Source organism: Megascapheus bottae, chromosome 7 (genome assembly GCF_031878675.1).
Source record: "Megascapheus bottae isolate mThoBot1 chromosome 7, mThoBot2.hap1, whole genome shotgun sequence".
Lineage (NCBI taxonomy): Eukaryota > Metazoa > Chordata > Mammalia > Rodentia > Geomyidae > Megascapheus > Megascapheus bottae.
Window position 1 is genome coordinate 78,078,538 of NC_143515.1, and position 12,490 is coordinate 78,091,027.

The 12,490-nt window shown below is 48.8% G+C and overlaps 1 protein-coding gene across 4 annotated transcripts in view; it reads right to left on the reverse strand.

Annotated features, from left to right (window-relative positions):
* Atp6v1c2 (ATPase H+ transporting V1 subunit C2) overlaps positions 1–4,594 on the reverse strand; it is a 39,659-nt gene extending 35,065 nt beyond the window's left edge. For all 4 annotated transcript variants that reach the window (XM_090337448.1, XM_090337446.1, XM_090337447.1 and 1 more), the window contains exons 1-2: positions 4,507–4,594; positions 2,728–2,907 (exon numbers count right to left, since the gene is read on the reverse strand). In XM_090337448.1, coding sequence (XP_090193574.1) covers positions 2,728–2,856 — 129 coding nt within the window. In that variant the 5' untranslated portion in view covers positions 2,857–2,907; positions 4,507–4,594. The remainder of the gene's footprint in view (positions 1–2,727; positions 2,908–4,506) is intronic.
* Between the last annotated feature and the right edge of the window lie 7,896 nt (positions 4,595–12,490).

Here is a 12,490-nt window from a genome sequence, read left to right on the forward strand (position 1 = left end):
CCAAACTAGAAAGAAGTCTTGAGGACTGTTTTTTTTTCCCTATTCCTGGGGCTTGAACTCAGAGCCCGGGCACTGTCCCCGGGCTTCTTTTGCTTAAGACTAGCACTCTACCATTTGAGACACAGCTCCACATCTAGCTTTTTTTTTGGTAGTTAATTGGAAATAAGCGTCTCAAGAACTTTTCTGCTCTGGGTGGCTTTGATTTTGGTAGTTAATTGGAGATAAGAGTCTCACGAACTTTTCTGCTCAGGGTGGCTTTGAACCGTGATCCTCAGATCTCAACCTCCTGAGCAGCTAGGATTACAGGTGTGAGCCACTAGCTCCTAGCATGGCCTTTTTATCTTATGTGGGGAGGTGGAGCCATCTGGATAAACGATCACCTTTCTTACATAAGAAAGACTATTATGTTATGTTCTGACCTCTACTCATTTTCCTCTGGAGTGGCCGCCTGCTATTCACACGATGATTCCCACAGTCCAAGAGATATGCCAGAAAGCAAGTTTAACAAGTTATCATTTCTAAAAGCCTTACTTCTCCAAGATTATTCAGCCATCCCTTCCTTGCTCTCCTTGGCTGTTATTGACCCTGACCTTGCAGCTCTCTTCCTCCTTTATGAGTAGAGAGCCTTTGCCTTTGGGGATTATTTATGGTCTGTTTCTTCCCGTGGGAGTGATTATAATATCCAAAATTATATTGAAAGGTCTTTGCAAAGAGCAAGAAGTGGAGAGAAAAGGTTTGCAATCCGGTGGCACCACATTAAAAAAGAATGGGGGACATGGGCAACAAAGCAGCCCTGTGCCTGCCCAGCAAGCACAAGACCCTGAGTTCGAACTCCAGTACCACCAAAAACAAAGTAGGAAATGGGAGCCTAGATCAGTGGTAGAGTGTGTGGTTGGCATGGAAGAGAAACCCTTACCCTGCCCTAAAAAAGTAATCAGTGTGAAGTTGCTTCTTTTCAAGCAAGTTGACCTCGAGGAACTCTTGGTGGTGTCATGTCTGTCTCCTTTGACCTCTGTACCCCCCGGCGTGCAGTGCGGTGCCTGCCCACAGGGGATGCATGGAGGCCGGCTTCCCAAACCTCCACAGGGTGTGCCTCTGCCCGCTCCGCAGGCCTCGTGACCACCCAGCCTTCAGCCAGTCCAGACCCAGCAAGAGGGAGTTAAGACCATGCATTTCAGTACCCAGGTTTCAGCACCCTGCTCAGGTAAGTGTTCCCACAGGGAGAAGTGTCCCCAACAAGTACAGAGCCAACTGCACAGCGCTGGGGCAGAAGGGCAAACTGAGGTTTGAAAGGGAATGTTATGGCAATTCTCTACAAGAGTGGAGTCTGGGTAGCTTGAGGCCATCTCATCAGCACCCAGCAGTGCTTACACTTCCTTCCCTCCTCCTTCCCTCCCTCCTTCCTTCCCTTCCCTGCTCCATCTCTCCCTCCCCCTCTCTCTCTTCCCCTCCCTCCATCCTCCCCCCCCCCCCCGCCCCGCTCTCTCCTGTGGGTGCCAATATTGGGAGTTTCAATGGAGATAAGAGTTTCACAGACCTTCCAGACCAGTGACCTCAAACTTCAATCCTCAGATCTCAGCCTCCTTCACAGCTAAGATTACAGGCATGACCCTCCCAGCTGGTCAGAAGCAGCATGGGTTTTGTTGTTGTTGTTGCTGTTTGTGAATTTTGTGCCAGTCCTAGGGCTTGAACTCAGGGCCTGGGCACTGTCTCTGGGCTTCTTTTTTACTCAAGGCTAGCACTCTATCATTTGAGCCACAGCACCACTTCTGGCTTTTTCTGCTTATGTGGTACTGAGAAATCGAACCCAGGGCTTCATGCATGCTAGGCAAGCACTCTACCACTCAGCCACCTTCCCAGCCCCTCAGAAGCATTTTGAAGAAGAGTGTACATAACTCACTCTTCTTCAATGTTGCTTCATCTTAAATTTTCTAACTGTCCTTAGCAGCTCCTAAGCTTTCCAAACCTTCTGCCACTCTATCAGATGATGTCTAGACGCCATCCCCCCCAACAGAATTGGAATAATACTTGAAGACCCAGCCAGCTGCAGATCCAGAGTACAATCAAGGCTAATGGCCTCCATGCCTACACATCAAAAGTACTTGGTTAGCTGGCACCAGTGCCCCATGCCTGTAATCCTAGGTACTCTGCAGGCTGAGATCTGAGGATACTAGTTCAAAGCCAGCCAGGGTAGTAAAGTCCTTGAGAAGCTTATCTCCAATTAACCACCAAAACCACCAGAGGAAGAGCTGTGGCTCAAGGGATAAAGTACTAGCCTTAAGCACATGGCCAAGGGACAGTGCCAAGGCAGTGAGTTCAAGCCCCTGCATCAGAATAAACAAACAAACAAACAGCATATGAATTGTCATCTAAGATATTGCGAAGAGAGCAGGAAGAACACAAGGGACCCACATTTGCATAGTGCCCCTTCCCACTTTGGGAAGCAGGAGTTAGTGCCACCATGACCTTGTGCCCTGTCCATTTCTTTCCTGTAGCTTTAAGCGTCTCTGTGCCAGGGACTAAAGGTAACATCCCGTAGTGGTGACACCCCATCATCTCCCCGTCCATTTCTCCCACCTCAGGCCTGTGATCAGCATTCCACTTTTACACTATTTTTGTTCTCTTGGGCTTCCCAGAGGCCATTTCCTGGGGCAGCAATCTCTGTCCTCCTCCAGCCCCTCCCCCTTAATAGTCTGTGACCTCTTTCCTCTTCTCCGGGAATCTTACCTTGAAATCGGGAATAGCAAATTTGGTGTTGTAGGACAGGTTGGATTTGGAAGTTACAGTATTCATCCTCTCCAGAGCTTGTAAATTTTCCTTATCACCAGGGGCTGAAATTAACCAGAACTCTGACATGTTTCCAGCCGTTCTGGTACCCACTCACCACCGGGCCACCACCAAGGCAAACTGTACACAAACAGAAACAGGAGGAGAGATGTGTCAGCGGGTTTCTGGCCCTCAGAATTAATCCACTCTAGGATCTGTCACTTTTCCTGTTTCTCATTCCTGGTCTCTGACTTTCCAGTTCCGTTCGGCTTCCACCACTCCAAGTTAAGATTATTATCAGTTGCTAATCTCCACTAGAGGAGACCCTAGTCCAGGGGGACCAGCCAACCCCTGGGGTGGCTCTCCCTGGAGAAGGGGCCAGTTCTTTACATTCCTTTCGCCCCACTGCACACTTTTTGTGGACTGCCATAAAATCTGGGCTTGCATGTTTTCTGGGAAGGATTTTTTTCATATTTTATTTTGAGGGATACAGGATGGGGTTGGTAAAGAAATGAGACAAGAGAAGGAAGGAAGTTTACCAAACAGGCCACTGAGCCAAGCACCAGATTTGAAGTAGCCAAACCTGAGATGGATGGTAGATTGAAAAATGGATCTCAGGGGCCAGGAGTTTGGCCTAGTAGTAGAGCGCTTGCCTAACATGCAAGAAGACCCGGGTTCCATTCCTAGGAACCACATACATAGAAATAGCCTGAAGTGGTGCTGTGGCTCAAGTGGTAGAGAACTAGCCTTGAGCAAAAGTGTCCAAGGACAGTGCCCAGGCCTTGAGTTCAGTCCCCAGGACTGGAGAGAAAGAAAGGAAAAAAGAAAGAAAGGCAAGAAAGGAAGGCAGAAAGAGAAAGGAAGAAGAAAGAAAGGAAAGAAAAAAAGAAAGGAAAGAAGGAAGGAAGGAAGGAAGGAAGGAAGGAAGGAAGGAAGGAAGAGGAGGGGGAAGGAAAGAAGGAAGGAAGGAAAAGAAAAATGGATCTCGGCTTAAAAAAAACAAAAAAGATCAGGGTTGGAAGCCGGCTTGGTAAGAAAGTCCATGGGGCTGTTAGCTGCAATTAGCTCCCAAAAGGCTGCAAGTGGAGGCGTGGCTCAAGCGGTAGAGTACCAGTCTTGAGTGAAAAAGCTAAGGGTCCGCTTGCAGGCCCTGAGTTCAAGGCCCAGTACCGGGGCGCGCGTGCGCACTCACACGCAGAGACCCGCCCACCCCCACAGAGGGATCTGAGCCGACCTCCTCTTAAAAACAACGCATAAGTCAAGACGAATCGAGTGGGGAGGGAGGCAGGGGCCCCGCTGCCCAGCAAGGAGCCTGGAGAGCTGGGCTGGAGAAGCGGGTCAGCTCTGCCGCTCCGGAGGCGGGCACCGCCCCCCGCCCGCGCTGTCCTCCAGGTCCGCGGACCCCTCCGAGTGCTCCCCACGTCGGGGGGGACGGGACCGCGACCTCGGGGCCGGGGGAGACCCCCACCTCCTCCCCGGGGAACTTCTCTCCGCTTTCCGCCTCCCTCTCCCCGTCCCCGCCGAGACCCTCGGGGCCGGAGCTCAGCTCTCTCCGTCCTCCCCGCCCAGGGCCTGGGGTCCCCGGGACGGAGCCACGGCCGCGGGCGCCGCTTCCCACGCCCGCCCTGAGAGCTGCGCGCCGGGCTGCGCGGAGCGCGGGGACCCGGGCGAACCTCCGGGCGGCGACCTCCCCCCGGATCGAGGCCCCGCGCGGTCCCCACCCTGCCCGCGCGTCCTTACCGGGGTCGCCGTCCGGGCTGCGCGCGGCGATCGCGGGGACGCGGGCGGCGGCACCGGCCCGGGCGCACGGCCGGCTCCGCTCCGGAGGCGGCGGCTTCGGCCCGCGCCCCGCCCCGTCCTCAGCGCCGCGGGTTTGGGTTGCGGGAGGCGGACCCCCCCGGACATTTGCATACCGGCCGCCGGCCTCCCCGGAGCGTGGCGGGGGCGCCCGGGCGGCGCGGCCGGGCGCGGGGCTCCCCGAGGTGCTTGGGCTCCGGGGCGCGCGATGGCGAGGGAAGACGGCGCGGGCGCCGATTCCGGGCTCCGGACCGGGCTCCGGGGGCCCCCTCGGTCTCCGGGAAGGTCACCGGCCCTGCTGTGCTTCCGAAGACTGGGGCTCGGGGACCGGGCTGCACCGGGAAGACTGGGGCTCGGGGACCGGGCTGGACCGGGAAGTCACTCAGCAGGTTCGCAGGTGTTTCGGAACACACACCTGCGGAGAGGGGCTGCTGGCGGCCCTGCGGGCGGAGCGCGCCCCTGGCTGGGCAGGGACCCCCACCTCACGCACCTTCCACATGGCTGGAATATGGGGACTCCCTCACCACCTCGGTCACTTCCCACATGGCAGGTGTATGAAGAGGGGTAATTTGGTGTTACAAGCTTGCACACCAAGTGTAAGACCCTAGGTCCTATCCCCAGTATCACAAAAAGAGAAGAAAAGGAAAAAGGGGCACTGGGAGTTTGGCCTAGTGGTTAAAGTGTTTGCCTAGCATGCACAAAGATCCGGGTTCGATTCCTCGGTACCACATACATAAAAAAAGCCAGAAGTGGTGCTGAGGCTCAAGTGGTAGAGCCCTAGCCTTCAGAAAGTCCAAGGACAGGGCTCAGGCTCTGAGTTCAAGCCCCAGGACTGGTAGAAACAAAAACCAAAACCAATGGCATGGGGTTTTATTGTGGCTGGTGAGGCCAAACTAGCACAACCTTAAGTTCATCTTCTGGTTCGATTTCCCAGCACTGCAAAAATAAATAAGTAAAATAAGTAAATAGACCCTAGGACTGTGGTGTGCATTCATGTGTTATTTGACATCAGGAAGCGGAAACTCCAGAAATTAACGTGTGAATGTCAATAAGAGAAAACCATTTTTTTGTGTGGGTCTTGGGGCTTGAACTCTGAACCTGGGCACTGCCCCTGAGTTCTTCAGCTCAAGGCTACCGACCTACCCTTTGAGCCACAATGTCACTTCCAGTTTTCTGGTGATGAATTGGAGGTAAGAGTCTCACAGACTTTAGTGCCCTAGCTGGCTTTGAACCTCTATCCTCAGATCTCAGTCTCCTGAGTAGCTACGATTACAGGTGTGAGCCACCATGCCGGCCAGTCCTGGCTTGAGCTTAGGGCCTGAGCCCTGTCCTTGGGCTTTCTCAAGGCTAAAGCTCTACCACTCGAGCCATAGAACCACATCTGGCTTTTCTATGTATGTGGTACCAAGAAATTAAACCTAGGTCTTTGTGCATGCTAGGCAAGCACTCTACCACTAGGCCACACTCCCGGCCCGAAACAATTCTCTTTTAATTACCCACATGTCGTGGCTGGTTGAGGCTCATGGCATTGCTCCTAGCTACTCAGGAGGCTGAGATCTGAGGGTCCCCTGTTGGAAGTCAGCCTCAGCAGAAAAGAGTCCCTATCTCATTAACCAGCAAAAAAGCTGGACTGGAGATGTGGCTTACAGGGTAGCACCTCAAGAGTAGAAGCCAAGAGTAGAAGAAGCCAAGCCTCGATCATATCAGTAATACTAATAAATAGGACAGAAACAAAAATGCTGAAAATGCATTTTCTCTGGTCTATAGGAAGAAACTTAGAACATTCTCTGTGGATCTTCCTGCCAGGCTGGCTTAGAACTGCCATCTTCAGATCTTAGCCTCCTGAATAGCTAGGATGACAGGTGTGAGCCAACAAGCCTGGCTATTTGTATGCCTCTTTACCGTCCTTGGGGAAGTGTCTGACAAGGTCTGAGACTTCAGCTGTGATCACATATGAGCAAAACAGGAAGCCTGGACCCAGGACACAAAGGTGGCTTGAAGGTTGGGAGGTGATTATGTGGACAATCTGTTGTAGATATGGAACTCCCTGCACCTGCGCCTGGCACTGTGGTTGTTGAGAAACTGCAGTCTATTAGTCAGTCCTTGCAACACCTCCCGAGGGAAGACACCTGAAACCAGAGGATGGGGAAACAGGAGGTTGGTGGCCATTCAGGGACAGAGTGGCTGGCTTGGGCTTCAGTCTGGGGTGGTCTCAATGTATCCGAGACCACACAAGCAGCGTGACAGTGCTGGGGGCAGATCTCCCTCACAAATGAGTATAAAGACGCTCAGGCCTCAGACCTCTGGAGGCTGAGACATCTGAGGATCAGGGTTCAAAGCCATCCCTGTCAGATAAATATGAGAGATTCTTATCTCCATCCAAAGGCTGCAAGTGGAGGTTTGGCTCAAGTGGTAGAGCACCAGACTGGAGTGAAAAACCTAAGGGACAGGGCTAAGGCTCTGTACCATCATTTTAAAAACCACCCACAGGAGTTATGAACTGCTCCGGGTCAACCGATGGATGGAAGCGCTTATGTCCAGCAAGCCTGCAGGACTGGTCAAGGCTCATGAGAACCTGCACCATACCTTTCACTCTACATGCTTCTACCCTTCAAACCTCAGACCCATTGACCAAGTTTCTACAAAATTGAACAACACATTTAAAAATACCTCTGGCTTTGCTTATGGGCTTCATTCTTTCTAGAAACTTAGGTTTTTCTAGCTAGTTTGTTTCATTACATGAGAGTATACCATAATGGTATTTACCTCGCTTATGTGAGGCCATAACTTTGATTCCTAGTGCTGTAAACATAAATAAATAAATAAATAAATAAATAGCCATTCTGAGTGTGGTGGCACAGCTCTATAATTCCCAGCACTTGGAGGCACAGGCAAGAGTGTTGCAAGTTTGACATCAGCCAGCCTGGGCTACATAGTGAGTCCTTATCTCAAAACCCACCAACCAGCCCAGGGCCAGTAACTCATACCTGCAACCATAATCCTAGCTACTCAGGAGGCTGAGACCTGAGAAATGTGGTTTAAAGGCAGACTCTTATCTCCAATTTACCAGCAACCAGCCAGAAATAGAGGTATGGTTTAATTGGTAGAATGCTGGTCTTGACAAAAAAAAAAAAAGTTAAGGGAGGGTGCAAGGTTGTAAGTTCAAGTCCCAGCACGCACGTGCGCGTGTGCGCACACACACACACACACACACACACAAATATCAACCAACTCATTAATCAATTAATTAATTAAACTTGAAAGTCGGATTCAAGTAACTCTTAGACATCTAATGAATAGTGAGGACCCACTCTGTTCCTTGTCTTCCTCTCTAGCTTCCTACTCAATATCTAAACTCATTCTGGTCTTCCATATATTAAATTCCTCGGTAAATATCTAAGCTTATAATGGATGGTGCCTACTGCTTATAGGGGTAGCCTGACTTTTCCCATATAATTTATTTCCTTATAAAAGTAGATCTATGGTTATTATAAAGAATGTGGAGGGGCCTGGAGTTTGGCTTCCTGTTAGTGTGCTTGCCTAGCATGTAGGAAGACCCAGGTCCGATTCCTCAGTAGCACATACATAAAGCACTAGCCTTGAGAAAGCCCAAGGACATTGCTCAGGCCCCGAGTTCAGTTCCCAGGACTGGCAAAAAAAAAAAAAAAGAATGTGGAGAACAGAGAAACATAAAGCAGAAAGTACAGACTATACTCTTACAATCTGAGAGTCATCATTGTCAATTCAAACTGTCTTAGTTCATTTTAATGCACACACAGACATGGACCTTTTGCCTGAGTGAGATTATATATTAAACATAAAGTGTGTCATTCTGTTACTGATACTCACTCTTTTTTTTCAGTCCTTGGCTTAAGCTCAGGGCCTGAGCACTGTCCTTGGGTTTTCTCAAAGCTAGAGCCTTACCACTTGAGCCACAGCACCACTTCCGGCTTTTTCTATGTGTGGGGTACTGAGGAATCAAACCCTGGTCTTCGTGCATGCTAAGCAAACACTCTACCACTAGGCCAAACTCCTGGCCCCTGTTTCTCACTTTTTTTTTTTTTGGTTGGTCCTGGGGTTTGAACTCTGGGCCTGGGTGCTGTCCCTGACTTCTTCAGCTCAAGGCTACTGCCCCGCCCCTTGAGACACAAGACCAGTTCCTCACTTTTTAAAAATAATTTTAGTGAAATGTAATTCACAGGACAATTTGATTTTGTGTGTGTGGGGGTGATGGGGCGTGAACTCTGGACCTGGTGCTGTCATTGAGCGCTTCAGCTCCAGACTACTGCTCCAGCCATATTTCCCATTTTCTAGTGACTAACTGGAGAGAAGAGACTCACATTTTGTTAGTGCCCAAGCTGGCTTTAAACTGCAATCCTCAGATCTCAGCTTCCTGAATAGCTAGGATTACAGGCGTGAGCCACTGTGCCCAGCATCAGTTTGGCCTCAAAACAAAAAAATGTGTGCAGTTCTAGGGGTTAAATTCAGAACATGGGTACTGTCTGTCCCTAAGCATTTTTGTTCAAGGCTGGCACTCTCACTTGAGCCACAATGTTCAGCTTTTTTTGTAGTTAATTGGCAATAAGAGTCTCGAAGACTTTCCTGCCTGGGTTGGCTTTGAACCTTGATTGTCAGATTTCATCCTGAATAGCTAGGATTATAGGTATAAGTCACCAAAAAGAAAATCTTATGCCTGTTAGTAGTCATTGCAACTGTGAATGATGCTGTGCGAACTTTTGCATGGACATATGCACCTATATTCCTGGAGCTATAGATGTATAGATGTATAGATGCATGTATATATGTATGTATGTATGTATTATATATATATATATTTCATGTGACGTTTTAACTTTATATTTGATGAAAGTGCCAAACTATTTCTCTATTTTGTTATTAGCATAGTCATATTTTTCCAATAATTTGGTTTTATTGTTGGTAACTTCAAGGGATTAAAATGTTCAAATGTACCTTTTGTCTATTTGTTGTGGTTTTTTTTGAGACAGGGTCTCCTTTGGTAGCCCAGGCAGCCCAGGAACTCGGCATCCTCCCACCTTAGCCTTCCAGCTGTTAGAATTACAGGTGAGCTTACCACACCCAGCCTTCAAATGCATCTTATCAGTGAAGGATTAGTCAATGTCCTCAACAATTTACTGTAGTCTAGAACTTGAGTCTGATCTCAAAGCCAAATAATGACTCCCTGTTGAATAACAGAGACAGCAACAGAGAGACACAGAGACAGAATGAATATCTCATTTCAAGGAGTTTTTGATTTGCAGTTTTCAAGGGCATTTCCATAGGCACTAACAGAATTTTCTCTCATAGTTTCTGTAAGTGAGACCACATTCTAACAGAGAGAAACAGGAAGAAATCAACCAAAAGTTGTGGAGCCTGCTCTCCTTGTGTTCAGGAGAATATAACTTAGCCTTCTATGGAAAGGTGTCTGTCTTCCGTATGCTACCTAAAGAAGCATTAAACAAGACGTTTTCTATTCCCACCACAAACATTCCCAGAGTCTCTGAAATTCACTGCTGAAAGATTACAAGTTTTATGTGCAATGCTCACAGCTTGGAAAATACTCCCAGAAGTAGCCTGGCATATGGGGGTCCATTCAAAGCCAGTCTGGGCAGACAAATCCCTGAGACTCTTATCTCCAATTAACCAGCAAAAAGCTGAAAGTGGAACTGTGGCTCAAATGGTAGAGCACCAGCCTTGACTGAAAAAAGCTAAGAGACAGCACCCAGGCCCTGAATTCAAGCCCTAATACTGGCACCAAAATAAACCAAAACCAAATAAACAAACCAACCTTTCACACTACCAGAGTAATGGCACACATTTGCTGATTGCTGGGTATGAAATGGTTCCTGGCGCCATTACCATGTGGTTCAGGCCTATACACGTAGCTACCAGTTCTGAGATCTGAGGATCACCTCCAAAGCCAGGCAGGGCAGACAAATCTGAGAGACCCTTATCTCCAGCTAACCAGCAAAATACTGGAAGTGGAGATGTGGCTCAAATAGTAAAATGGCAGTTTTGAGTGCATAGGCTAAGGGGGAACAAGATGCCCTAAGTTTAACGCTGGCACACATACAAATACACACCAAACTCCCAGTACAGTCCAAAGAAAATGAGACAAAACAAAGCAACGTGAAAATGTTCTCCGGGTTATGAAAAATTAAGAGCCCAGGGTATGCTGGACACTATCTCTTCCTGGGAAGAAAGGCTGGGCAGAAATTCCCTCCCACACTGGATCATCTCACGCTCTGTTGTGAATCTGGCTTGGGTGAGATGTTCCCAAAATGTTTCCGCAGCCAGTTCTGATGGCGCATTAGCCACGTGCAGCCTTTGCAAGATGGAACAGTCCCTTCAGGTTTTGGAACCAGAAGGACGAGGCTGGCCTGGTGGGTGTGCTGTTTTCTGGCCACTCCCAGATGGCACATCTGTGGGCTTCTTTATTTCCTCATCCAAACAGCCATCAGAGAATGTGCTTTCCATAACACAGGTGTAATTTCCTGCCACTGGGTGGACTGAATTCTCTAGGTTTTGCTGGGAAGAATGCAGGGAAGCTTTTCTGGAGAAACAGTACTGTGGGAGGTGAAGAGTCCCCAAAGAGGAGCAGAAGCAGATTAGGCCTAGGAATCAGACCATGGGATAAGCTGCTTAATCATGTGGCGTTTCAGGTTTCCCACCTGAATAAAGAACACAGATCTGGCCTGCTTTTCAGGCCCGTCCTAGAGACAAGAGAGAATAGAGCTTCTAGAGAGATCACCTGAGCCTGAGTCCCCTCGATTGTCACTTGCCTGCGTTTCTAGATGTGCTAGAAAGATGTTCTTAACGTACTACAGTTGGGCCTACAAAGAGCATTATTTTTTCTCCCCTCTTAAGGAACTCAAGTTTTCTCTTTCAGCAAAAATCCTTATATGTTTTAGGTCAGCAATCATTATGATTATCACTGTGTGTGTGTGTGTGTGTGTGTGTGTGTGTGTACACGTGCGTGTGCAGTACTGGGGACTGAACTCAGGGCCTCTTGCTCTCACTTGGCTTTTTTTTGCTCAATGCTGGCACTCTACTATTTTTTGTCACACTTCTACATCTAGGGTTTTCTTGTTTTGTTTTGTTTTGTTTATCTTTTGCTGGCAAATTGGAGATGAGTCGTGTGATTTCGTCTGCCCATTCTGTTTTCAAACTGAGGTTCACAGATCTCAGCTTCCTGCGTAGCTAAGGTTACGGGCATGAACTGCTGGTGTCCAGTTGGTCATTGTTGTTGTTGTTGTCATTGGAGAAAATAAAGACTGAGGATCTTCATCATTTGCCCAGAGGCGCACAAGTGCCTCTCTTCAACCTTTCATCTAACACTTTTTTCCCCTTAGAATTGTATCTGCAACCATAGTAAAATATACAGTAGGAATTGGGAATTTTCCGACTTCGATAAAGCAAAGCAAGTGCGACAAACAGAATAGTGAAAGACTGGAACTCATTCAGGGTAAATGTGAAATACCAGACAGGGTGTGAAAGCTGCATAATAAGGAGGGATAAGAATTCAAGAAGGGCCCAGAGCCTCTCTTCACAGAAGGGAAAAGGCGTAGGGGCTTGGAGTTTGGCTTAGTGGTAGAGTGCTTGCCTAGCATGCACGACGACCCGGGTTCGATTCCTCGGTACCACATACTTAGAAAAAAGCCAGAAGTGGTGCTGAGGCTCAAGTGGTACAGCTCTAGCCTTGAGAAAGTCCAAGTCCAAGCTCAGACCCTGAGCTCAAGCCCAGGACTGGCAAAAAAAAAAAAAAAAAAGAAGGGGAAAGGTGTTCAAGGAGGATTCTGAACAGAGGTACTCCTGGAACTTGAACTCCATCTGTGTAGCTCCAATGTCTCAGAGTCTCACACTCATAAGCCCCTTGCAAGACAGGGGCTCTTACTGCAGAATCACGCCT